The sequence below is a fragment of the Poeciliopsis prolifica genome, unplaced genomic scaffold, assembly GCF_027474105.1.
Source record: "Poeciliopsis prolifica strain line A6 unplaced genomic scaffold, Auburn_PproV2 SCAFFOLD003, whole genome shotgun sequence".
Classification (NCBI taxonomy): Eukaryota; Metazoa; Chordata; class Actinopteri; order Cyprinodontiformes; family Poeciliidae; genus Poeciliopsis; species Poeciliopsis prolifica.
The window spans coordinates 15,868,803-15,896,317 of record NW_026562378.1 but is presented as its reverse complement, the minus strand read 5'-3'; the positions used below and the strand labels follow the sequence as shown (position 1 = coordinate 15,896,317).

At 36.8% G+C, this 27,515-nt stretch overlaps 2 protein-coding genes across 7 annotated transcripts; both read left to right on the top strand.

Moving 5' to 3' along the window:
- The first annotated feature begins 7,806 nt into the window (after positions 1–7,806).
- gnb1b (guanine nucleotide binding protein (G protein), beta polypeptide 1b) lies at positions 7,807–19,195 on the top strand. Of its 4 annotated transcripts, XM_055027039.1 has the most exons (12): positions 7,807–7,910; positions 7,996–8,221; positions 12,672–12,780; positions 12,868–12,906; positions 12,996–13,102; positions 13,186–13,249; positions 14,785–14,947; positions 15,062–15,128; positions 15,226–15,427; positions 15,527–15,743; positions 16,576–16,718; positions 17,507–19,195. In XM_055027039.1, the coding sequence occupies exons 3-11, from the start codon at positions 12,724–12,726 to the stop codon at positions 16,680–16,682; spliced, it is 1,023 nt and encodes a 340-aa protein (XP_054883014.1). In that variant the 5' UTR covers positions 7,807–7,910; positions 7,996–8,221; positions 12,672–12,723; the 3' UTR covers positions 16,683–16,718; positions 17,507–19,195. The 4 variants fall into 4 exon arrangements, with proteins under 4 accessions (XP_054883014.1, XP_054883016.1, XP_054883012.1 ...); XM_055027041.1 differs by having other exon boundaries at positions 7,831–8,221; positions 16,576–16,691; XM_055027037.1 differs by having other exon boundaries at positions 7,831–8,221.
- A 1,874-nt stretch (positions 19,196–21,069) lies between these two features.
- tardbpb (TAR DNA binding protein b) lies at positions 21,070–25,694 on the top strand. Of its 3 annotated transcripts, none has more exons than XM_055022600.1 (6): positions 21,074–21,170; positions 21,568–21,835; positions 23,000–23,163; positions 23,256–23,396; positions 23,500–23,670; positions 23,956–25,694. In XM_055022600.1, exons 2-6 carry the CDS (start codon positions 21,595–21,597, stop codon positions 24,445–24,447), a joined length of 1,209 nt encoding a protein of 402 aa, XP_054878575.1. In that variant the 5' UTR covers positions 21,074–21,170; positions 21,568–21,594; the 3' UTR covers positions 24,448–25,694. The 3 variants fall into 3 exon arrangements, with proteins under 3 accessions (XP_054878578.1, XP_054878575.1, XP_054878569.1); XM_055022594.1 differs by having other exon boundaries at positions 23,256–23,405; XM_055022603.1 differs by having other exon boundaries at positions 21,070–21,835; positions 23,256–23,405.
- The last annotated feature ends 1,821 nt before the right edge of the window (positions 25,695–27,515 follow it).

Genomic DNA, 27,515 nt, shown 5'->3' with positions numbered 1-27,515 from the left:
CTCTGTTTTTAAAAACAAAAATTTAAATCTGTTGTTTTTCATTAGTAATTTCTGAAGAGAAAGTTCCAATTGCCAAAATATGCCTGGAATTTATTCCACATAAAAAAGCATCTGATATATCCTTAGTTCTGATAGAAGCCCAGAGAGTTAACTCACAGAGTTAAATAATCCCAGCCCTGAAATTTGATTTAAAAAAACACTGAAAATATGTGTTGCTATCAGTGTTTTAAATTTAGCTTTGAAAAGCAAAGAAGAGAAAGAAGATAATAAAACACTCATAGGAATCTTAAGTGGTAATTATTTGGTTAGTTATCTACATATAAATCCTCATTTGGATTAAATGTCGTTTCAAGGTTGTCCAAAATGGGCAGCAGTGCAGCAAATGTTACAATTAAACTAGTTGTGCACACACAAAAATCTATTTGCGCTCTTATCAAAATCAGTCAGGAAATGATCTACAAACGTTTTCTTCATGCCATTTAAGAAGCTGAGATGTTCTTAAAAAAGGTCAAAAAGGTCCTATGCCAATTTTCAGATCACCCTGCACCACTTTATTGAAAGCAAAACATTTAAAATTTTTGAAAAACATTTTTAAAATGATTCAGGAACATTCAATTGAAAAACTTTCCTTGTATTTTAGAAATGCAGAGGTATAGCATATTCAGGGCTTCTGATCTCTCTGAATGATGATGAATCTAGTGAAAGTTCATCAGATTTACACCAAACATAAAGAAGTGTAATGTCTATTCGTTTTTGTTGTGTTGGTTCAGCAAATCTGGAACAAATTTAGGGGGTTCATTGTTTGCATAATATTACAATATATTTAAGAATCCATCTAATTTTCTGTTGGCAATACCAGCAACATGCAGAGAACTGAAAATGGCTGAGAATCACGGGCCACGCTGCACAGCATGAAGAATACACTACCGTACAATGCATAGGTTAAGGCCATACATCACAGGTTCAGCAGGACGTCCCACAATCGTTGACAGTAAAAGGAGTTCATTTTTGTGTTCATATGGCACAATTAAACCTCTATAGATGTTAAAGAAACATATAAAAGAGATCCAGGACAACTGACAGCTTCTGTGGGCCAGAACGCTTTTAGCATGAACCGAGGTGAAATGAAGCGTCCTGGGGTGTGACAAATTAGATTTTAAATTTCTGATGGATGTGAAGGGCAAAGCACCCTCAGAACAGAAGAAGAGTGAGATCATCTGGTTTATGATCTGTACAGGTTAGAAGCAGCTAGAGTCTCAGATGTGAATGGATTAATGCAATAATAATGAAAAAAAAACCTGCAGATTTGCTTCATGTATGCTATCCTGTATTGATGTTAATAACTTTAAAACTGGATGGTTCCATAGTGAAGGGGATTTGCGATAACCTGCCTGCATTTTGTTCCATGAAGAAGAATTAGGAATCAAAATTAGGCAGTACAGTGGTCATGCCTTATCCTCCCAGCATGAAAGCCTTTAGTTCGAACCATGGCTGAACCTTTAACCCTTAATCCCTGAAGGTCTCCTAGAGTGGATTTATCATATTCTCACAATGCCTGCTTTGGTGATCACAGCCCTTGAACTTTCTCATGTTCTGTCATTAGATCCACAAACCTAAATTATCATTATTATTATTATTATTATTATTATTATTATTATTATTATTATTATTATTATTATTATTATTATTATTATCATTTACCTTAATAGAACAACACAAGGTTGTGCATAATTTTTTTGTGGAAGCAGAGATGTTTTTTTTTCCTTTTTCTTTTGTACAAATAGAAAAGGTGTGGTTTCCATATTTATTATTGCATGTCTCCTGCAGCTTTGTGCATAGAGGCTGAAATTCCTCCACATTCTTCTCAGTAAAATAGATCAAGCTCAGTCAGATTTAATAGATAGCATTCATAAAAATACATTTGCAAAGTCATGCCACACATTATCAATTTGATTTGGGTAAATCTTTAACTGGACTGTTATTTAATCTGATTATGATTTGAATAACACCATTCCTCTGTGCTTCTGGCTCATGGTCTGGCTGGAAGGAAAATGTTTGCCCCTGGTGGATGTTTTTTACAGAATAGTCTTTTATTTTGCTCCCTCCATGTTTTCATAAACTATATGGTCTTCCCTCTTCCTGCAGAAGTAAAGACTCCCCACATCTTGCTTCCACTAACACCATGTTTCACAGTGCAGGTGATATTTTAAGAGTGAAATGCAGTTTTTATTTTCTGCCATTTATAGGATTTTTCTACAGGTAAAGAAGATTCATTTTGATATCATAGCGCTCTCCCTTAGATGGCTTGAGAACAAGCTGCAAATCTTATAATTTCATTTCAGCAATTTCTTTTACTTCTTGCCACTCTTTCATAAAGTCCAAATTTATGGAGTGAATAACTTATAGTTGACCTGAGCTGTGGATCTCCGCAGCTCCTCCAAAGAAATCATCAACCTGTGTTTTTAGAACAGCCAGTCACATACTGGTTGTTCAAAGATCATGAATACTTTTGCCTGACACTGAACCAAGCCTTTCTTTCACCATTTAAATCAATGCATGTTAAATTAATTCAATCAATTAAGTTTATTTGTTTTGCAAATTTCAGCAACAAAGCAGTTCAAAGTGCTTTATATCATATAAACTGCATTTCTACAAAGCTGAGCATACATAGTTTTTTTTTCTTTCTTTCTGTGCTTGCAGCCTGCTGCAGTCCATCAGTATGAACAGGATTAGGTGAGTTTAGTATTAAGTCAGATTTTTAAAGATGACTCACAAGTACTTTACAGAACTTTCCAGTTCTCTTCTTGATTTCTATAGCTGCAGTCTTTCTAAAAGTAAAGGGGATTATACATGTTACCCCTCTTAAAAAAACACATCCATTCATTCAATTAACCCTGCATATTTTTCAAGTTACGCCATGCTGCTTGTATGCACGTTTTTGCGCACCATCACAAGGTTTGTGAAACTGTGAACTGTAGCTCGCTCAATAAAAGGGACGTGCTTTTCAAATATTTACAGAGCGTCTCAGACACAGTCTCAAATTGCAGCATCTCACATTACACCAGTTCTTTCTTCTTCTCTGCTCCCAGAGAAAAAGGCACAAGACGAGCAGGAAAGCAAAGGGGAAATAGGAAACAGGAAAGGAAATGGTATTGATATCCTCCAGCACTGCAGATGAAATAACAAAAATACAGCTTAATTGTGCACATTTCTGAAAGGGAATGTCCCTAAAAACTTTCACCAGCTTGCTGAATTAAAAGTTTATATCACAGGCTGAAAAAAATTAGCATTTTATTGCTGTAATTAAAAATGAGATAATGTTCCTATGTACAAAACTTACACTTAAAATTAGACTTTAATGAATTGTTAATTATCGGAGAAATGAAACCAAATATACTAAAGTAGTAATGGCTTTAATCTGCCTTCAGAATGTAGTAATTAGCCAGGATTTTTTTTAAACAAAATCAATCTGCAATATAGATATTTTTTTATTTTATTGTTATTTATTTACAACATTTTAACAAAGACTTTTACATTGTGCTGAACTCCAGAATGTGTTTTTCTACAGTACTTAAATCTACTCTTGGATTGATTGCTGTGTACTCGTGATCAGAACTTTTTTTCTTTTATTCAGCCTTATGGTTTGACTGTTACGAACCACTGCCACCTAGCGATGAAGTGGCATCACTGCAGTGGCACTGCAGTATTAGATAACATCTTGTGTTTTTAAAATATAAAGCTATCCTCTCACATATGCGACGTATATCTTTGATTTAGAAAACAGAAAAATATTATAGGAAAACTTTTAATTATTTTAGTTCCATCGCGTTATATGAATGATTTCAGATCACCAAACTAATGTTAATATCAAACAAAAAGCTATCTGGAGTAAAAACCAAACATTTTCAGAGAGACTTCATTTATTAAGAAAATGGACTGGAGCGATTTTTTAAGCAAACTGACCACTAAAAGCGCATTCACTCATTTACACACCAACATGCAACTTGGGGGTAAATGCTTCACCCATGGATACATCAACATGTGGTATAAGGAAGGTGCTCTGCCCCCTGAGTCTAATCAAAACAAATCCAAGTTTAGTTTAAGTAAAGACTTTGACTAGGCCACTCTAACATCGCTGGGTGTTTTTTTTTTTAGCTAACCATGCATCACTATAGCTTGTGTGATTTATATTGTTGTCTTGAGATTAAGATTACACTGATGCATCCATTCTCCTTCAGGATTTTCTATCAAAAAACAGGATTTATGATTTCACCAGTAATGACCAGTCATCCAGCAAAACACAAGCCTCAAACCATCAGACCCCAAGCACTGTGTCTGACTGCTATGTTACAGTTTTTCTTAAATACTGTGTTAGTTTCATCCCACATACAATGTGATGCATGCTTTTGTCTCATCAGGTCACAGAATATTTTTTCAGAAAGTGAGACAGACCTTTGTTTTTGTTTGTTTGTATTTTTGAAGTATGTTTTTATTTTAATACTTTGTTCTACGTCTGTTCTCAAATTCACTTGGATCAGGGCATGAAGTGATGCTTTTTGAGCGTTTTTAGCCTGCTTCATGTATCCCAACATGAAGCAGGCTGGATCTGAGAAACGTGTGTGACAAATGAGGGAAAAGAAACTAAACACATGAAACCTGCATTTTATTTTACCAACAAAATGTTGTGTACTTTTGTTGGTAAAAGTACACTAACAAACTCAATGATATTTTGAGTTTTCATGTGTCCAGTGCATATGAGAGATTTAAATTTTCTTTGACATTTATGTCTTTAAATTAGCCCATTTAAATGTTGTGAAGCAATTTTACATAAATATTATTGGATGCCTTCATGACAAAGATAATCCTAATTATTTGACTCATTGTGGGAGATGTAAGTCCAGGATGTCACAGAGTTTCATGTTTTCATTGGTTGTTTATGCTGATTTTGAACCATGTAAGGTTTTTAGACTCGAGTATAACTTTAGGCATAACTTTGTATGAAACTATTGAGGACAAACATTGACGGACAATGCTGTAGCCATTAAATTGAGGATGTGGGTTAGCAGTGTTTGTGGTGGAAATTAATGTGCAATTAGTGGCATCTCAGGCATTATGTCATCTGAACCCACTTGGAGCTCTCAATATCTGGAGGACAACGAGAAGGGAGAGGTTCTAATGAAGGTGGATGAGTGAAAAAGATGCATGGAATAACATGTTGAATGGGTGAGGCAAAGGGTGGGAGAGTGAGACTGAGAGAAACAAAAGAATAATGAACAGCTAAATATATATTGAACTGGATACACTCAACAGAGGTCCCTGATTGTCATCCTCTCATGTATTTCGTTCTGCTGAATACCTTTCCTGTACCGTAACACAAGTTTCATTTTACACTTATTCTTATCAGTGTAAAGTGCCTTTGTGTTTTTCTGAGCTATTTTTTATTGCAGCTGTCGGCATTGTTTGAAAAGAAAAATGTTTAAGTCAGAAAATTTCTACATATTCACATTTTTTGTAATTTTGTTTACTTCATAGACCAGAACTAATTAATTTTGTGAGATATGAGGTATTTCTCTAATGATCGAAAATGAAAGCTTATTTAATAATGTAGCCATAAAACATTTGACTTTAACTGAAGACACAGAAAAATATTAGCAGAAATTTATTTGATAGATTGTGTGAAATCAAGCAAATTTTAGTTTTGTTCCAGTCATAAGGTGGAGGCTGCTTCTCTTTTAGAACCTGCAGCGACTCCTGTTGCAGTGAAAGACCAAATGATCATTAGATTATTTGAATGAAATGGAGAAAAAAAATATTACAAGTGTAAAAGTATCATTCAGCACATGGATTGGTGAAATAACTTTTTCTGGGTGCAGCATATTAGTTCAATGTTGAGATTCCTCAGTAGCGCTACAAGAAGCAGAAGGTGATTTTCAAACCCACAAACACAGAGTTGGAGGTGGAAGACATTATGTTAACGGCTTCCCTGTTAAAGACCAAAACAACAAAATAAAAGACAGATCAGGCTGAGTTTAGAAACAAATGTAAGAGATGAGGCTGAGATAGCAGAAGGATGGCAGATATATAGGAAAAGCCTGTTAGACAGAAGAGAGGAAATGGGAAGTTTAATTGTTGTGAGGCAGAGTATGGAGAGAGTTGGTGTGAGAAAGGAAGACGACAGGGATCGGGTGAGAAGGAGGCAGATGCCTCTCTGTAAAATGGCAGGGGCAGAGCAAATTGAAAAAGTCCCAGTCTACTTTGTTTACAAACACTTCTGGAAAAAAAAATGCTGCACATCCCCCAGCAACCAGAACAACAGTGGTGCAATTGTCTGATTGTTTTATTTGTTTTACAAGCAGACATTAAACCTAAACATGCCCACAAAATGTCTATCACAACAGTTGCTCAATGGCAACACCAATGGTGGATTTGATTTGTAGAAGAAATTAGAACCCAGATCTTGTAATAATGTCATATTCAACTTAAGAACATTCTTTTAAGACAAGAAAATCTGTGTAATTTTCTAATGTATTCTCTTCATAAACAGAAATGCTAATCAACAGTTAATCTCTGCAACTTTCACAACATGTTTTTTTGTACAGTGACGATGGTGAAACTAAACTCTGGTGTGTTTGGTAGCCTCCAACTTATCTGGTGACAAATTGGTAGATCTTAAAATTGAAACTTTATTGTCTATGTGTAGCGATAGTACTCTATCCTCTTCTAAGACACACACACACGCATACACACACACAGAAAATACAGTAGTTATGACTTAAGTCATGCAGTTTTAAAGACAGTTATCCCAGATACCGCTGAAATGTCTAAAACATTTTAATTTGAGGAAGGCTACAAAAGAAATTAAAATATATATTCTCATCGCGTTTTTGGCACTTAGCAAATAGACATAGTTTTGGTAATTCTAGCTAATCTAAATCAATAAATTTATTTATTTTGATTTAACATTAAACAGTGAGAAAAAAATTTCTGTGTCTTTATATTCTGTATGTAAATATTAGGTTTCAACTCTATATACCTTACTGTAAATATTAACTTTATGTTTTATAGTTAAAAATGTACAGTTTCATCTGGCTGAATTTATTTTGTAATCAGGTTATTTATTTGTGGCTATTTTTTTCCCATTCTAGTCTTTAAACTACAAATACTACATTTTGCCTGTCTGATATAATTTTAAAATATATAAGACAATATATGTTTTATATTGAAAAAGTGATGTGTACAATTTTAATGTCTTAATTTGTTATTTTGTAAACCATCCACCAATCCATCCATTTTCTGTAAACCCCTGACCCTAGTGCGGTCGGGAAGGGTGGTGGTGCCTGATCATGTTATTTATTTGTGTCTATTTTGTTCAGTTTATCTTTAAACTACAAGGATTTCCACATAACTTGTCTATATCGTATACTTATATTTTAATATTTAAATAGATGTTACAATCAGCTTCTTTACTGTGTAGCCTTTTTACTCTCACTTTGGTAATTTAAGAGACGGCTACTTTTCACTTTTACTTTAGCAAACATATTGAAGTAGTGCTACTGTACTAAGTACATTGTTTGGATACTCAGCCCATCTCTGCTTCCTACTTTACAAGTTTGACCGTTTTATTCTGACTGGTTTTCGAGGGGGGGGGAGCTCAAAATGAACATCGTGTTCTTTAAGCATCTAAGTGAAATACACATGTTGCAGATGAGATGTGTGAAAGACAGCTGGAAAGAAACAATTAAGAGTTGCGTCTTCAGTAAAAACACTCCAATCGAATCGAAGCTGCTCTTTCTATCGCTGCTGCAACGTGGGGTTTCCCAGCGCCGACTGCAGGGTTACCGCGCCCATCTCATCGGTCGATGGCTGCTTGAGACATACTACGGACAGGGCAGGTGTTGGGTTTTGCGAAGGTGAGAGTCCAGGCTCCCTTATTAGTGAGGAATAGTGACTTTTGAAATTAGCTGGGTTGACCGAGTGCACTGTCATCTACACAAGGCTTGTGGGTGTGATTTCCCCCACCCCCTCCCCTCTCCGCCTGGTTGTCAAGCTCCCCAGCCGTAGCCTGCGTTCGGGAAGGGCTGCTCCTCAGAAATCTACGCTAGCTGGCTTAGCTAGTTAGAAAGCTAGCACTGTGCTGTTCGTTGATGCGTGGATCGGAGGAATACGCCGTCTTGGTTTCCAGTCAATGCCAAAACGCAAAAACGGGCGCAGATTGAATCAGGTAAGGCAAAACCAAACTATTATATTGCGTTATTGCAGTTTAACAGTTAAATGTTAATCCCATTAGCTGGTGAATTGTGGTATAATCGAACTGCCCGGGGGTGGGGTAGCAGCAGCTAGCCTCTTAGCCATCGGTTAGCATCGGTTTGCTAACGATAAGCTTATTTTATAATGAGCGCTTGCATGAGTGTTTCCAGTAAGGGTGGGGGTTAATCTCGGAACTTTGTGTCAGGAGCGGGTGGATAGATAGTGGGAACCATTTTTATGTCTTACATCCAGGCAATTACGAAACATTAAGTACTCTTAATGTCGCCGAAAGGTTCTGGGATTCGTTAAAGCAGCGTTCTTGTTAGCCTTTCAAAACTGCTGTCAGTGAAGGCAATAATGGCCCAGTCAAGGGAGGTGCTTCTTTGGCCTAAAATACGAGTCTCAAAGCCACAAAGTCGCCTGAAAATTTGAAAAAATATATTTCAAAAATAATAAGGAACATCGCATGTTGTATATGTTGCATGCAAAGTGTAATAATATTGTAATCTTCAATGTAAAGATGTTGCCGTGGATTCAGGTTGACACATAGGGTTGGGCTGAATCAAACGTCCTGTAAACAAATTTGCTATCAGATGTTTGTAAATGACAATAATAACCGATTTACTAATATGGCATAATTATGTACCTTAGCAGTATTAGCTTTCTTTAATTATGCTTGTAAAAAGTCAACATAGAAGGAACATTAATGTGGGCGCGTTAACACCCTGTTTTTGGAAGCCAATACGTTAGCTTACTTCGGCCCCAGAGGTGCACCGCCTTTCCTTGGAAACATCTAAATTTCTACAACATATAATGGCAAATTTTGTTTACTTTATTTGGGGGAAAAATGAAACACCCCGAATGTGTTATTTACATTTATCTCACTGTGGCGATTCAGGCCACCGCCGCCCGACCTTGCTGTTTTTTTTTTTTCTTTATTTTTTAATACCTTCACTCTTGGGTTTTACTACAAGATTAAACAACCCCGTAAATATTCTGATACGGTGCAATTAAATTAGCCGGGCCCAGTAGCGTTTAAAGAGATTGGTGGTGTCCGAGTAAGTGGATTTCTCTGGGACGGTAAACAAGACACTTTCTGGGTTTATCCGGTGTTGGCTTAAAAGCTAACTCCATAGCACTCCGTGTAATTGCGGAAGATCAGCGGAGTCCTCCCTGAAAGCGGCTGTGGTTTCGTTATTTTTGCATTAGACGATGTAGCCGTTCGGTTTCAGTGGCGTAAATTTAATAGAAACTTGAGGTTAGACTACATTTCCGGTAAATCTTTGTTGACGCGTAAGTGGAATATAGAAATTTGAGCGTTTATGTGAGTTTTTCTTCCGAATATGAGCGTTGCCCTGCCTGTAGGCCTACACCGACAATCTGTTAGCAAAGCTAACTAGCAGACAGCAGTATGCAAGATGGCGTTTAGCTGCATCTTCTCACATTTTTATTAGTGCATGCATTTAGTCGCTAACTAAATGCATATATTTGATTGGACTTTGACACCAGCAATCTGATTGTAACCTCTTGACGCAATGTTATGCGGAATTACTGAAATGTTCTCACCTTACAAACAACACGAACAACAAACTAACTGAACAGCTTTCAGAGAGGCATTCAAATACAATGCAAAGTATTTGATTTGTTTGTAACAGTGTTGAAGGCAAATCACAGTGCTTACACAGAACTTCTTCCGTAGCTGTTTGCACACTGAATACAGTGTTGGTTCAACATGCACACTGCAAACACTAAGAGATTACTTGTCAGGTTTGTTAATGCAGTTTATTCTACAGCTGCCTGTTAAATATTGCATAATTTCTGTTAAACCTTTAATATCCAAACTCATTGTTTAATTTTTTGTATTAAGTTTATGTATGTATTATTTAATAATGTACATTTCCCCCTCTCTGTACAAGAACTAAAAGAGAATTTCTGCCTAAGGACAGTGACTGTAATGGCAGCCATTAATCTAGGCACTTTTTCTGAGTGCCTGGATTTTTTTTTCATGTGTTTATGAAAGAATTAAGATTAAACTCATCCTTTTATTAAGCTGAAAACATATTTCTAATGCCTGCACTGGCTTTGCTATTATTTCTGTTAGCAGACATGGATTGGATTAGGGACTCATTGACTGAGGATTTCAGCTTTTAGGATTATGGAGTTGCTCAGTGATATTGCTGGTTATGGCCTGTTCCATGATCCAGCTTTAGATCTGTAAAACATTGCATTATCAGAACTTGGCTGTCTTTTGTAAGCAGATGTGCCCCTCTTTCCTCTAAGTTGGTTAAATTGCAGCTTCACTTTCAGCAATTGCAAACAAACACATCTCTTTAAGCCTTGCAGGACTTGGAAACAGCTAGTGAGCTGCCACTCCAGGCTGTTTGCTACTGCTCATTGTTTATCAGCCAGTCAGCTGACCCTGATCAGGCGCTTGGAAAGGAGAAGTGATGAGAGAGAGGAACTCCGTAACTGTAGGCATCCACAGATCTTAATGGGAAATGTGCAGCTATTTCTGTTCTCGATGTGGGATATGTAAAATTTGGTTACGGCACAAAGGTGTTACACATCAAAGTTCAAGTTGTGAATGCAAATTACATCTAAGTTAGAAAGAAGTCTAATTAATTAAACGAACTTTGTAGAATAAAAGGGCTGTAACACTTTTAACGGGTACTGAAAGTGATTCGGACTGCTGCTGAAATAGTTGGTATCATATCTGAGACCAAAGTAATGTGGTTCTGAAACCCAAATTAAACAACATTCTCCAAATGCTTTCAGGCGCATCAGATAAAACTGGAAGTGGAAGGGTTTTGTTGTTGTTTCTATAATCAGTGTTCAATAATAAAAATATTCTATATTAGATTTAAAACCACAAAAACTAATCAAAGATATATGTGTGTGTGTGTGTGTGTGTGTGCAGGGAAATGTGCAACTATTCACAAAAGATTAGGGCTACATAATTTACGTATAAAAATATTAGAACTGTGTTAATAATAATGTTGAGCATAAATAATTGATTATAGATTTACACATAGCAAGCTTAACAATGTTTCAGTTACACTTGTGGGAATATTACAAATTAGACTTCAATAAACAGAATTATCTGAAAATTGATCAAGTTAATTGAAAAAGTACAAAGCAGTTAAATCTGAGTTTAGATATTAACTTTAAATTCTATCATGATAAAGATTGCATTCTCCTGTCTCTGGATGTAACTAAATAATAACTATATTCCATGACACGCTTTATTACAAGATTAATGAGCGTAAGAGGATCATCTTTGTTAGAAAGGTCAACCAATCAGCAAATCTGAAAGATGATGTAGACGGGTAGAGAAGATTGTCAAACAAGTCCTGCAACCGCAGTGACATTAGTGTACTGACTGAAAGACAACAGGTAAGGGAACTGAGAAGCAAACTCCTAGCTGTTTATCGCTTATCTCACGCTGTCGTTATTTATAGTTTGTCTTGGGTGGGGTCATTAGTGAAGCTTTAATTGATTTAGATTTGGCTACTGGATAGAATTTAATTTATACTTAAAGCTCATGTCAGGCGTATCTTTTTAAAGGTTATGCTTAATGTCTATAGAAACCTAGCTTGCAGAAGAGATATTTTAAAAAAAATGTTCCCTTTCACTCATAGATTGTTAATGTTTCCCACTGTCAGAAAATCCATCAACTCTGGCAGAGGGCCACGAATGATAGTTTTAAATATTAATAATCACAAACAATGGAGTGTAATTATGTGTTCCCAGTTGTAGTTGGAGTAATAAAAAGCTGTATTAAATTATAATTGCAATCTTTAAGTAATTTGCGACTACCTACAAATAAAAAGTACTGTTAGGGATTTGCTATTTTTAAAGTTTTTGTCATACAGTTTAATGAGCCGTTGCATAAGAATCGTCTCAAACTAAATACTTTTGTTTTGTAAGCCAATTAATCTAATTGCATTCTAAACTTTTGATAGAGGCATTAGATGGTTTAGTATGAGCATAAAAACTAGTTTTAAGGCTTGGATTGAATATATTTACTCTATTAGATGGACATTTAGACATTCTCTTGGTGCTGTATTAATATAAGTGGCTTATTGATCACTTGGCAAAAATTCTGACTATCCCAGGGATTGAGGTCAACAGGATAATGACTGCTTTTCGGATCACAGGAAAGTCATGCCTTAACAGGATTTGTCTGCTGATCTGAATTGTGTGTCAGGACACATCGACATTGCAGCAGAATTATAAGGTTGAACAGGGAGCTGTATGTTGTTCATTTTATTCTATCTGCTGGTTAAAATTGCTTTTAGGCCCTTACCATTTTGCATTTAAGATTTCTAAACTAACTTTAAATATAATGTTGCTGTTGCTCTTAAAAATAGATTGACCATGTATGTTTACCTTTTTCTGTTCCCTTTTCTTTTGTCTGTTTTAAGAAAAACAAGTGCCCTGGTAGTTGGAGTAAGGTAATTAAAAAAGCAAGATAAGATGAGTGAACTGGACCAGTTGCGTCAAGAGGCAGAGCAGCTCAAAAATCAGATAAGAGTAAGTAACAAAATTCAATTGTCCATGTAGAAGTTTGCACATGTACAAATGTAAATATTCTACAGAGCTAAATTCTCTTTTTTCCAGGATGCTAGAAAAGCATGTGCAGATGCCACACTATCACAGGTAATGACTGACAGAGTGTTTTGCTCAGAAAGAATCATTGTGAATACAGTAGAATTCTGAGCCTAACAAAAGTCTGTAATGCTTTGCAGATTACAGCTAATATCGAAGCTGTTGGCCGAATCCAGATGCGTACAAGACGAACGCTGCGGGGTCATTTGGCCAAAATCTATGCCATGCACTGGGGGACAGACTCCAGGTACGTCAACGTTATTTTCTAAACAGATTTTTAGCTGAAATGATTTTACAGCTGTCTAATGTTGTTCCTGCTCCTGTTTTTAGGCTTTTGGTCAGCGCCTCTCAAGATGGAAAACTCATTATTTGGGATAGCTATACCACAAACAAGGTGAGTTTCATTTTAGGATACAGTAAAAATGTAATGTGAAGCAGTATGGATGCATAAATCAGTAATTTTATTTTTGCACAATTGATTTTTTTATTCCATAAATAAATATGTTCCTCTTTCAGAAGAAGAAATTAGTTTATTGGTGGTTCTTTGAACTGATCCAAGCAAAAACAGAATTATACTGTAACACCCATTTTTTATGTGCTGAAGACGGTACTTTAGTTCTTGAAACAGAACTGATGAGTTGGGTTTTCATTTGTGTTCTTTTTAGTACATTAAAATGCCTTAGGTAAACTCACAGCAATTTTTTTTTTATGTGTAATAAAATATTAGTTGTTCTTCTGGTGTACGCATATGCCAGTCTTTTCTAACCTGTACACTTTGCTTAAGCACAAAAAAGTGAGCTATTTATTAAAGGTGCAGCAAGCAGTTTTGTTGCTGATGCTAAGTTTTGATCTGCTAATTTAAATTTATGTCTATGCCAGTTTTTTAAAGAACTATATTACAAGAACATGTTAGCACAGCATTCAGAATATATTTCTTAGCCTTCCTGCTGATAGAAGTAATTAATTATTCACAATAGGAGGAAAAACGACTGTGAGATAGCAGTTGATGTAAAAAAAAAAAAAAAAAAAGAGAAAGAAAAATGTCACTTTATAACAAAAGGCAGCAGTTTTGACAGTTTTAGCCTTTGCATTAATGATTAGTATGGCCGTCATTATTAAAACTCCAGTAACTGTGGATTTCCTGAAGACGATGCATCCTTACCATAGCTCTTCCCAAAAAGCTGCAAATATTTCCAAATCCAAACAGTTTGAAAGCTTAAATTCTTAACCGTAGAATGACTTTCTGGCACTTTATTCAACCTTCCTGTTATCTGCTTTAAGTTTTGGTCTCTCAGCCTGATTTAACCACAGACATGTCACCTACAAGTCTTTGGTATTGAACATCACTTAGTTGGAGGCTTTGAATTTAAATAACGGCCTCCAAATTGAAGATTGTTATCTGAGTCACCTAATAGTTCAGAGAGGATTTTGAGTCTGACTGGTCAGTTCCAATCAAGGTCAAATCTCTGCCCAATACCCTTTTAAGTTTTTTTCTGGCACTACTGACTTTTATTTGTTGTAGATTAGACAGGACATGGGTAGAGGTAGAGTAGACATGCAGCAAAGCACGTCTACCTTATCCATATACAAGATGGGAAAGATGGGCTTGCTTCCCCTATTGTATACCTTAATATCTTCAGAGATTATAAAATCTCATTTCAAGTTTTTTGTTTCTTTTTTAGAGTTGGTTTTCAGTAATATTTGCTGCATTATAAAAATGAAGTCACATTTTGTAGGAAAAACTTTAGCAGTACTGAGATTTGATTAGTTTTACATGTTTTTACTGGCATTCTTTTTGTTTAAAGTTAAACAAGCTTCTCATCTGTTTAAATTTCTATCTTTTCTGCCATCAAAAACAGAAAATTCTTGCTTCAAACTAGTATTTTCTCTGAACTAACAGTTTTCTGTGTGTGTTGCTGTGTCCTGCAGGTTCATGCCATTCCACTTCGATCTTCCTGGGTCATGACTTGTGCATATGCACCTTCAGGAAACTATGTGGCCTGTGGTGGCTTAGACAACATCTGCTCCATTTACAACCTGAAAACACGTGAGGGGAATGTACGTGTGAGCCGTGAGCTCGCAGGACATACAGGTATAGGATACTTCACAAATACAGTCTATTTGTATACAAGTATAAGTTTACATAAAACCACATTGGATTTTAGGGTTATTTATCAAATTTATCTGCTGGTTATTTGACTGTTAGGATACCTGTCCTGCTGTCGCTTTCTTGACGACAACCAGATTGTTACAAGCTCTGGAGATACCACTTGGTAAGTTAAAAAACATAGCTAGAAACTCTTAATTTGTCCAAGTATTTTTCTATGAAGGGAACAGAGAACAGTCTGACTGTCTTGTTATTTTTCACAGTGCACTTTGGGACATCGAGACAGGCCAGCAGACGACCACATTTGCTGGACACACAGGTGATGTCATGAGCCTGTCTCTTAGCCCCGACACTCGGTCATTCGTCTCTGGTGCTTGCGATGCCTCTGCTAAACTCTGGGATGTTCGAGAGGGGATGTGCAGGCAGACTTTCACTGGCCATGAGTCTGACATTAATGCTATCTGTGTAAGTCGTTCAAGCTCTGCTTCTCTTTTTAAATGCACATTCTTAATGTGGCCAAGTTCTGTACCGCTGTTGTGCTTTAATTGCATTTGTACGTTTCAGTTCTTCCCTAATGGCAATGCCTTTGCCACGGGCTCTGATGATGCCACCTGCAGGCTGTTTGATCTGCGAGCTGATCAAGAGCTGATGATCTACTCTCATGACAACATCATATGTGGCATTACCTCTGTTGCATTCTCCAAGAGTGGCCGCCTTCTTCTGGCCGGATATGATGACTTCAACTGTAATGTGTGGGACACACTAAAAGCTGACCGTGCTGGTAAGCAACTGGGCAATGTCTTAAACAAGTTTGTCTCAAATAGACTCTTTTATTACATTACATTTTGTACAAAAATGGTGTCAGCTCACTTTTCTGTCGCTTATCAGTAACCCATCACTGGTAGAGTGGGTGAAGTTTTTACCTTGAAAGCTAAAGATGGATGGTGCGTTTAAAATCAGATTAGTAGCAGGATCATGTGTGCAATAAAAATCATTTTCGGGAATGTGCTGGTTAACAGCTGGAACATTTGGTTTGAAACCTAAACATTTGTAATGATTAGAGTTAATATTCTGCATCAATCAGCAGCCATCTTAATGGCAGCAAGATGAAGTTCTCCCTTTGTCAGCAGGCAGGCTAACAGTATGAACAGTGGTTCCCACGCTTCATTCGAAGGCTTGCACTACCTTACCAGATGCTTCAGATACCTGTCAACCACCCATTCATTAAGTTGTGGGAGTGGCTGCTGGGAAATGGCTAAAACATGTAGAAGAAACCAGGAAGTACAGTTGTCAAATAGTTTCTTTAAAGGATCTTAACATCACAGGAAGTTTCTAGACAAGTACATTTTTTACCATTTATTTTTCCTGAGGCCTCTTAAAGTCTCATAAAATCCTGAAATTACTTCATTTCAATTTTAAACTTTGAAAGGTCAAAATTCTTTCAGATTTACAACACTAAGGTTTAGTTGTATGTTAAAAGTTCTACTCTGTTTTGAGCTAAGAATGAAGTCAATAAACTCCCAAAGTGATCTGACCTGTTAGTGTGACACCACACTGTTTTGTCAGACCTGACAACTGATAGTTCTTTTTTTTTTTTTTTTTTTTTTTTCCAGGTGTGTTGGCTGGACATGACAACCGCGTTAGCTGCCTGGGAGTTACTGATGATGGCATGGCAGTTGCAACGGGATCCTGGGACAGTTTTCTGAAGATCTGGAATTGAAGCCTGAAGGTTCTTTTTGTCGTATTTGCATTAAAGGTAGAGATGCACCGATCAGAATTTTGAAGCCAACTTTCTATTTCTGCTCTTTAAGCTTTTACCTGCTGATACTAACTTCATCAGATTCTAATTTTGCTTTAGGAACATTATTTTAACTACCTTTTGCCAGCCTTCCTTTATTGTACGGACATTAGCTTTTTTATGATAGCCAAAGTGTCATGTTTGCTATTAACATGTTGCTAACATCTCTATAAAATACTTCTGTGTAATCTCTATAGAATTAAACTCTGAAATTTCCTAAAGGCTGCCAACGCTTCAAAGTTTTAGACAGAAGTAGCAGTTCAGACTATACTGTACTTTGTTCAGTCTTTCTGTTCTCAGCTGGAGGTCTTGCTGTCTTTCTCTCAGCTTTTTGAACCACAAAGACATCTTATGTCACAGAAAAGGTTCCTTGTATATACCTTCTTACATCAGTTTCCTCTGACTTCATTTAAATGCCTCAGGGCACCATCCTTATTAAAAAGTGCAGTTTTACACTCCTTTTGGCATGTAGGATCAGTTCATTCACTGTAAATGGATCAGTTGGACTTTTGAGTTTCTAACCAGCTGATCGCCGGTCAGGGCAGGAGAATCGTCCGATTCCGATCACCAGCCGATTTCTCAGTGCATCTCTAATCGAAGACGATTAGTTTATCTCGACTTTAATAAATATTCTGAGAATTCATGGGCCTGCTCAGCATAAACATCTGTATGCTATTCTGCTTCCCTGTTCCTACATGACTCTCTCTCTTCTGTTGTTTCTCAAAATATCTTTCTTTGTTCCCCAGATGTTCTTTTAACTCCAAAGTTGACTGGAAGACCATTACAACTTGAGAATGTTCACAGCGTCATCTTCAACACTGTTTAAACTGACTTGGACACCACAAAAACGAAGGGAAACCAATGCCTTTCCTACACAAAGAAGAGCACAATTGTTTATCACCTAGTTAAGAAAGGATCTCCTGTGGTATCAAATCAGAAACTTGTGCATTCCTTCTTGGACCATTTTATGTTACCTTGAAAGAGAAAACAACACTATCATCCCATGCAAATGTGTGCGTCTTGAAAGCAAATGTTGGAGTGTAATTGTACAAATTATTTAACTTTTTTTTTTTTTTTAAGATTTCTATTCTGACGGTTTATTATTCTTGATGGCTTTTCTCTTTGTCATATTTCTTTAGTGGTTTTAGATATGTTTGAATTACAGCTTGTCTTTGTAATCCAGGTAAATCATATGAGAAAAAGAAAAAAAAAAACACGCAGAAGTAAAAGCTTGGATCATATTACACGAGCAGCTTTCGAAAATGTCCAGGATGTATTTATATTCTAGCTGTTTTTGTTCCATCACGGCTTTTTGCACATGAAGCTTTGCCTCTAAACTAATAACATTGTTAATTAACCAGGCACATGCTATAAGTTATGAATGCTCATTCCAGTACAAACGGAGTTATTATGAGGAAAACTATCCAGTTAAACCCCTCAATTCTCGTACATGCCTTTTTGACTTTTGGTGGGGAAGGGCAGGGTAGTGATTTAGATTCAGAGTTTAATAAGGCATGGCTTGAATTTACTATATAGAAGGGGTTTTGTGTTCTGTATCCACTTTGAGTGAAACACCTCACCTGACTTAAATACACACTTCCTTTGCTTGGGACTGCAGTGACAACTCTGTGAATGAAATGTACAAATCAATGTCTGAAAATAATGGTCTGATGTTTTAAGTTAAGACATAAAATTTTGTCTGCCATGAGTTAATTTAGATGTGCATGCTGTAGACTTGCTTTCAATGGTGCAAAAAATCCTAGATTTTCTTTTGTTACCAAAACGGAGAGTTAACCTATTGATTGAACTTAATAGAGGCCATTTTTTTGGCTCAAACTCTGCATACATCATGTACTAATACTGGTAATGCTATGCACCAGAGTGGGCAAGAATGATGAAAGGCTTGATATTAACTTCATACTCAGTGTAAATTATGCTTACCAGTTCTATTGATGCCATTTTTTTTTTAATTATAACAATCATTGTGAGAAATCTATCCTCTCCTTTCAATCTTCACTCTCAATGGAACAAAAATGTCCTCACGAACTGTCCATACTAAAACTTTTGTACATTTTTATTTTCTTTTTGGGTCTTAAACTGAAAATCGGAGCATCTGAATGCCATTTCACTGTATACAGAAGCACTTTTGTGAAGGTTGTGAGATACTTTCACATTTCTTTCTTTTCTGCAATGATGTACAATAAATGTGACGTATTCGTGTGTGGCCACAAGTGAAAATGCGATTCAACTGAGATGGATTCTCCTTTTCTCTTTCCATTAATTATATAGAGCTCTGCACCCTTATGTACCTTTCCACTTTTTGTATTTCATTTCAGTCTGTTGGTGTTCCACGGTGAGCTGGATGCAAGATAGATACTGTACTAAATTGTACTGTTATTGATTGAAAAATGTAATAAAAAGCTGTTTGAGATCTCTTTAGGTGCATTATCTTTAATCGACTTTTACATGTTTTTGCGTTAACGTTCATCAAGCTGTAACTAGTTATTTTTAACCACTAATCTCTCTGAGTTTTAAACAATTCCATCTGCAAGGGTAATAACTTTCATAAAATTAAGTTTTAGTTAAATGGTGCAAGGGGAAAATATTTTAGGATAGCTTTGCTAATTCTTTTTTTTTTTGTTGGGCATTAGGATTTTTAAATTTGAGTTGCATAATCTGGATTTAAAATAGCATCAATTTAACTAGAAAATCAAGAATTACTTGGGCTACAAAAACAATGTACAGATTATTTTTTGTGCTTGTTGAGTAAAGTGGCATCCATTTACACTGTTTAATAGATTAATACAAGTATAACAAATTAGTTAATCTGCCACCATTGTATTACTTAAGTCACCTTCATGCTCAAAAGAGTGGCACTTTATTAGGACTATGGTTGACTGTTTTTCCACATGGAAATATTTCCAAATAGTATTCTTCTTTTGAGGGAGGAAACATTTTAGTGGCTTTCTCTCTGTGAAGCAACAGGTGATGGAGAGGTAGTGCTGCATAAATCAGCAGCTTGAGAAATCCCACACTGGAATTTTTTCAGATCAAAGGACTTTAAACCACAAGGGTGGATAATTTTAGCAGTTTTAAAACCACAGCTTTTTAAAAATATTGTTGGTCTTGATACTGAAAACTGACCCATGTACTTATTATGGAGAAAAATAACATTTGCAACCTGTATATATGTCATCGTATAATAGTTAAGACTAAAAACATTTCCAGAAGATCTTAAGTTCTTTGAAAGAGAAGTCTGAAGTGTATGAATCTTAATTTTATGCACTCCTTTTGGTAGATAAATCTATTTTACAGCATAGATTTAATTTGCATCAATAAATCAAAAGAATACAATTGTATAAACAGTAATGGTTATAGAGTCTGACAGGTGCTGGGAGGAAGGAACTACTATAAGGCACTTTTGTGCACCTAGGAATCAATAGTCTCACAGAAAGAGCTTTCCAGTTCAGTAACAGCTTCATGCAATTGGTATCTTCTGATGGACTGTTAAGAAAACAACACATTTTATACGCTTTATATGCCTACTAATATTTGGATGTTTTTTATGGCCTATGGAATCTGTGGTTATTTTTCAAAATCACTGACTCATTTTAATTGAATCCAAACAATGAGAAACAACAACAACAAATAATTCAACTTCATTATTCTTACAAGTATGATAGTTATAAAATGAGTTTCTTCACACTTTACCTTATGCATGCGAATATATATATATAATTTTAGAAATAGTGTAAATTAAATGGGACCTATTTAAAACTATTAACAATAAAATGTAAAAATTAACCTTAATATTTTTTGCAATCTGAAGACATAAAGTTTTGTCCTCATACTTTTTTTTCTTTAAAACAATAATAAAGGCTTTTATTTGATATAAATTCATAATCTATTTTTTTTTAGTCTGGTAAAAAGTATTTAAGACAACTATGCCAAAATGAATTGTTCCAAACGAAACAGATCTAGTATAAATGCCAGTCTTTACTCGGTTGTGCGGACAACCGCCATCTTCCCTTTCCAGACAAACCAACTGACGGAAGTTGCCTCTATTGATGAAAAAATTCTGCCTGAACGATTCATGTCGAGGGGCGAAACAACAAATTAAACTGATTATCTGCGGTGTAGTTCATCACAGCCACGAACATGCTGTAATAGATTAGCAGTTTTACAATATCTAATGGTCGATTTGTTCGTCAGCTAACGACAGACAGTTTGATTTGTCGTTTTAACGACGCAGAGTACAGAAAAGTATCCCTCCTAAAAATGATACCGCCCAACCAAGTGACGTATTTCCGGCTTCGCTTAGCCCATGCCATTTTGGAAGGCCTTACGTGGTGTCGTCTGTTTTCGCCTCGTGGAAAAACATTCACCTTTGCGGAGTGTCTTGCTTTACTTGTGAGTCGAGACGAGTCATTTGCAAAATTTTTGAAACCCTTCCAGTTTTCGAACATCAGCTTGTAGGGAAAATAGTTTTGTCAAGTTTGTTCCCGCCGGCGGAGAAGCACATTGGAACTGTTGTCATCCGGTGTTGACGACACATCAACTGTCCAGTCTTGCATCGAACAAAGGAAGAACAAAGCTGATGTTCGTCCTGTAGCACAATCTACGGGTATTATTGAAGAAAGTTGGTATTAAACATATCGTGGCGTGGTTGTGGGAAGAGACGTTAAGTTGAGAAGTTTTTCTCCGTCAGACAGATCCAACAGATTGGGCTGACTGATTCAGTTCTGTTAGCATCAGCTAAGGTTAGCCGGACAAACGCGGGGCTAACCGCTTCTCTGTTTTCATTCAGAAAGCAAGTTTTTTCTTAAATACGAGAATGGCGGAGGGGTACATTCGGGTGGCGGAAGAGGAAAACGAGGAGCCCATGGAGATCCCGGCCGAGGACGACGGTACTGTGCTGCTGTCAACAGTAGCTGCTCAGTTTCCAGGGGCCTGCGGCCTCCGGTTCAGGAGCCCCGTGTCCCAGTGCATGCGTGGAGTGCGTCTCGTGGAGGGGGTCCTGCACGCGCCAGAAAACGGATGGGGGAACGTTGTATACGTAGTGAACTACCCAAAAGGTAAACACGGAAACCTTCTAAATATATTTTTGCTCTGTGTGACGGCTTCGTAAGTGTTGCTTCCCCGCAGGCGGTGTGAAGAAAAAGCTTAACTTTTATTTTTGTCCACGCCCTCCCAAGTTGGAGCAGAGCAGCCGAAACTGGAGACCGTTTCCTGAAACATCCAGTGAAATTTGAAAGCTTCAAAAATGTCACCTCTTGGAAAAAGTCACAATGTGTTACATTAGCTTTATCAGAGTTGAATAATTTTGAAACTCTGGATAGGTATGAAAACTGTTCTGTCTTCTGAACTACATCCACCATAGCAATACATAACATTTAAAATCTGAATTTTTGAATGCTAAATGGTATTTTAGCTTGATTTTTATTCAAAATGTCTTATCTTCAAAGTGTCAGAACACAGCAGTTTTCGTCCAGTTACATAGTTTGGTTATTTTTATTTTCTACACTGATTTAAGTTATGAATGAATGAATTTAAGCTAGAGTTCATTTATTTACATCTAAAATTGCTCAAATCAGTGTTTTAAGGTAACGGAGCTTCTGTTTAAATTAATATAAACAACATAAATGTTTTACTGACTAACAACTGTTATAAAGATTGTGTAAGATAATTCTGTCCAGATTTAATAAGGGTAAGAGATGCTGAAAAACAGGGAAGCCAAATTTTGCATGTTGATTCATGCATGTTGATTCATCAAATAAACAATCAGCTAAGTAAAATGTATATAGCTGCAAAAGTGATTTAATTTTACAATATGATACAAATGTTTAAATATAACTGTCAAAATATGCATCATGAAGAGGAAAAAAACAGGACCAGTTAAAATATGAAATACAGTGTGACTTATCACAGCGACAAATTTTGTTTGCCTGAATTAAAAGTCTACAATAATTTCTTTGATGGGTTTTGGAACAAAAACACAATCTCTTACTGGGAACACATGGGTACAACAAACCCCTTTAATTATTAATGGTAAGACGGATAGGATGCATAAAACTAGCAGATAATTGCTAAATCCAGCCTTGTTCATATAAAGATTGATAAAAATTTCTATTTGATTGTAAGCTCACCTAAAAAGTGTCAGATGATGTGTTCAGAGTTAAGAGTCAGAAGAGAATAGGTTTCTATGTCTGTTCAAGGTTAATTTATGTATTTAATTTTAGATAACAAAAGGAAAATGGATGAAATTGATGCCTCTTCGGCTGTGAAGATGAAGAGGGGAGACATGAAGACCTCTGACCTGATTGTTCTGGGTCTGCCCTGGAAAACAACTGAACAGGACCTGAAGGATTACTTTAGCACATTTGGTGAAGTCATAATGGTCCAGGTGCGTCTCATAATGGTTTTGTTTGAAAAAGCGCCATTTTTTTATTGCTTTTTATGCGGATATGCGTTTATCGTTGATTATTGTTCTCTCAGGTTAAACGAGATGCTAAGACTGGTAACTCCAAAGGATTTGGTTTTGTGAGATTCACAGAGTACGAAGCTCAGGAAAAAGTAATTTCCCAGCGCCACATGATTGATGGGAGATGGTGTGACTGCAAGCTTCCTAACTCGAAGGTGAATCTGGTAATGTCCATCCACATAGCTGCATATTGGCCAGAAATAATCTGCTATTAACACTCGATAACAATTACGTTTCCCCTCTGCTGTTTATTCACAGCAAGGTCCCGATGAGCCACTGAGGAGCCGGAAAGTGTTTGTCGGACGCTGCACAGAGGACATGACCACAGACGACCTGCGCCAGTTTTTCATGCAGTATGGAGAAGTCACAGACGTCTTCATCCCCAAACCATTCCGGGCTTTTGCCTTTGTGACATTTGCAGATGATCAGGTACTGTGTTGAAATACGCAGTTATGTCTAATACATTTTTGTTTTGCTTTTCTATCACACTTAAATGTTTCAGCTAATTAAGCTGGTTTTTATGTCAGACAACCATAACCAGAGAAGAAAAGTAGTTTAATTTAGTTTTGCTCCTAACAAAATGCATTTACATTTACTTGGGTTATCCTTCTCTACATAGTTTGAGCTGAAACATTTAAATTGACGTAAAAGCAGAAACAGATGATGCGTGTAAGGGGTTAAGTGCTGTTTTTTTTTGTTGTTTTGACCCGACAGGTTGCCCAGTCTCTCTGTGGAGAGGACCTTATCATCAAAGGAGTCAGTGTTCACATCTCAAACGCTGAGCCCAAACACGGCAATAGGCAGTTTGACCGTACGGCCCGGTTTGGAAACGGTTTTGGGGCCCAGGCATTCGGTAGCAACCGTAGTGGGTTGGGGAGCAGCGCTAACAGTAGTCTGGCTAACTTCGGGTCATTTAGCCTGAACCCCGCCATGATGGCCGCTGCTCAGGCTGCTCTGCAAAGTAGTTGGGGCATGATGGGTATGCTGGCGAGCCAGCAACAGACATCCACCTCAGGCAGCACCTCTAGTGGGACCAGTTCGAGCAGGGACCAGGGTCAGTCTTTCAGCACAGGCAACAGCAACTACGGCACCAGCTCGGCCAGTCTGGGCTGGGGCTCAGGGTCAAACTCTACGACCAGTGGCAGCGGGTTTAGCTCAGGGTTTGGGTCCAGCATGGAGTCAAAGTCCTCTGGGTGGGGTATGTAAGTTAAGTGTTTCTATGGTAAGTATTGTGAGAGAGATGAGTCTTTTCAAAAGTTTATTTCTGGTGTTGATGCGTATCTGAAAACTAAACACTTTGGTCAAAGACATTTTGTACATTTGGAGGAAAAAAAAAAGCTAAAGATTTAATTTAGGAACTGTTGAAGTGAATTGTTTACCAGGATTTCTGACTAAAGTGCTATTTTTGCTGTCTTGTTTGTTTGTATCCATTTCAACTGGATTCTCTAATGCATGTATTGTGAAATGTAATGCCCATTTAGAAAATGCATGAATGTCTGCGGTTCACCATTATCCGGCTTTTGTCACCATCGGCTTGAGAGGCAATCTTGCATTGGAAAGAATCTGGTTGAAACTTAAATGTCTTTTTTTCAAGTGCAACTTTATTTGCAGTCAAGTTCTGTGGAAAAGCCTTCACTGAAATCTCTTCTGCAGTTCACCTCTCTTCCATTTCCCCGCGACGAAGCTCCTCTTTGGCAGCATTCTTGGGGTGATACCCGTATCATTCTCCCTCTTCCCACCTGTAAATGCTATGCCATCAAAGAACGGCTTCACTCCGCATGTTCTAAGAGACGGTGGGTGTTTTCACTTTTATCCACTTTTTTTAAGAGCAAAAAAAAAATGGCGAGAACTGCGCAACTGACATTTTAAGAACTGATGAGTGCGATTGAGGATGGCTTGTGGCGAGGAGTGAAGCTATGAGTGAGCGAACGGAGAGAGACGCGTGGAAAGGACTGGTTGTGCGGTGGTAGAGCCCAATTTGACTGCTTTTCTGAGTGTGTGAGTGGAAGCTGCGGATGCGACAAGCGCCTCCCCCTAACATGGACATTCTTTAATTAGTACTTCAAGATTTGTCCCTTTTTCTTCTTCTTCTTTTTTTTTCTTTGCAAGTTTTTTTTCTTTCCTTCCAAGTATGTCTAAGTGCAGAAATATAAAAACCTGTAGTGGAATGTTGTGATGAATATTTGTATTGCTTATATTATCTGATTTGAATGCTGTATGGTGTGTGCTTTCATGTTAATTGAACTGATCTGTAAGTGTGTTCTTGATGTGGATGACACCTGCTGAAGACTCTGGGGGGCCGCGAGTGAGGATGTGAGAACGTGGAGACGTGTGTGTCCAATGGTGCCCGGTAGCTCTTTGTTGTTTGTGAGGTGTTTTTAAAAAGAAAACAAAAAAAAAAACATGTCAAATGAAGGGAGTTCTCTAATAAAGTTCATTTGAATAGTTACTTAGCTGATACTGCTTGAGTCGGTTTGTGGAATCCAAAGCATCTAATTCGATTCACATATCTAGGGACCTTGGGCTCTGCTGGTCGAGGTCTCCGTTTGAACCCTGACCTGAAGGAAGAAGACGGAAGTTCCAACACTTTCAGTGTGTGGCCTTCTCAGACATGACATGGGGTAGTACCTGTCCTTTTGCTCCTTCTGTTGGCTTTTTAGAGCACATTCCCAATTATAACCATCAACTTTGAAGGTTTGTGGTAAGTTATTTTTTAACAAACATGCATCCAGTTATCTGGCTTTTTATTAGTCTTAAAATGATTTACAAGAAATATAAATATTGCATTTGGACAATTTCTTTGTAGAGATGCACCGATATGAGATGCAGTTGCTGAATTTCGATCAATTTTATTTTTAGCTCTGACCTACTGACACTAATAGATTTTTCAGAATCAGATTTTCTTTTAAATTTAGGAATGAAAAATTAGTCTTTAAGTTTCTGAATGTAAAGAAAATGTAACTTTGTCCAAAAAGATTTTGTTGCCACCAAAATTTAGCAGCCTGAATAAATGTCATAATAAATTTTGCTGGATGATAAATGTCAGTAGTTATTGCAATAATTGTTCAAGTTTATTGTTCTAAAAATGGAGTATCAATTACAACTGGAACTGGAAGACATTTTAAATTTCCAAACTAACAATGGAAAATAATAAATGAAACAGACATTAATAACATGCAACCAAAACCATAAATAGATCAAAACTTTCTCTAAACAAAATTGGCATTTTGAAAGTATTGCATTGAAAATTATCGAACTCATGTTTAAGCCCTTATTTAGTAAGTTCTATTAGATTGTTGGACTCAAAATCCAAATAAAAAAACCCATCTCATTCCTCATTTGCTTCCTTACAAGACTTTCTTAAATGTGAAGGTAATATACATATTGTTTTTGGCTAGATCCATTCAAATAAAATTTCCAACCTAATGAGATTGTTTATGTTTACGTCAGAGATCAGTCTTCGTGGCTCTGGTGTCCTGCAGCTTTTAGACATTCCTGATAACGTCTGATTCAAATGGCTGAATTGCTTTCTCAGGATTCATTCAACTTTGTTATCCTGCTAACGACCTGAATCTTTAACGTGGGAATGCATCTAAAAGTTGTGTGACATTGGCCTTTGTGGACTGGAGTTTTAAGTTACTGAACTAAGTGGTCAATTTGCTTGTTGTATCGTCTGAAGTTTCACTCCTCCATCATGTCTGTAGAAAGTGTTTGTCCCTTCTATAAGGATGGTAAATCTTCACTTACTCTGATTTATTTTTTTAATTACTCTGACATTGAGAATAGCCAACAGTCTTTTAGTGACAGTTTCCTCACAGGTTTTTTTTTCTGCATGACCTGTTGGAGCTTTTACGAATCAGAAGAAAGATCAGATGTTAGTGTCAGATCATCATGAAATAAGATTAGTGAGCCAGTTTCTTGGTGCATCTCTACTGTATTGCTTTATAAACATTGAGCGCTATGCATGGATTAAATTAAAATTGTAAGGCAGACGGTTTACTTTTAATTGCGGGTACTTTCCTTTTCGCCCCCTTGCCAGTTCTCCTGCAGTTTCGGTTGCTTTTAAAACCTTCAAATTTACAGAAAGTGGAAACTTCATACCTGCTTTTGCAACTGGTAAAGTTTTTTTTTTTTTTTGAGGAAATGTTATTTCCTATAAATACTTACCTGCATAGTGTTTTATTTGATCACGGATCAAAATTGCATATTGGGGGTGGGGGGGAAATCAGCCCCAAATCCAGATTTTTTTAATATAAAAATTACTGAAAATATGA

What these genes read in the sequence shown, in the direction of transcription:
- gnb1b (XM_055027039.1), top strand. Translation starts at nt 12,724, where the DNA reads ATGAGTGAACTGGACCAGTTGCGTCAAGAGGCAGAGCAGCTCAAAAAT. An exon ending in CAGATGCCACACTATCACAG is followed by an intron (nt 12,907 to 12,995) that starts GTAATGACTGAC and finishes AATGCTTTGCAG; the next exon opens with ATTACAGCTAATATCGAAGC. An exon ending in CTGACATTAATGCTATCTGT is followed by an intron (nt 15,428 to 15,526) that starts GTAAGTCGTTCA and finishes TGTACGTTTCAG; the next exon opens with TTCTTCCCTAATGGCAATGC.
- tardbpb (XM_055022603.1), top strand. Translation starts at nt 21,595, where the DNA reads ATGGCGGAGGGGTACATTCGGGTGGCGGAAGAGGAAAACGAGGAGCCC. An exon ending in CGTAGTGAACTACCCAAAAG is followed by an intron (nt 21,836 to 22,999) that starts GTAAACACGGAA and finishes ATTTAATTTTAG; the next exon opens with ATAACAAAAGGAAAATGGAT. An exon ending in CTAACTCGAAGGTGAATCTG is followed by an intron (nt 23,406 to 23,499) that starts GTAATGTCCATC and finishes GTTTATTCACAG; the next exon opens with CAAGGTCCCGATGAGCCACT.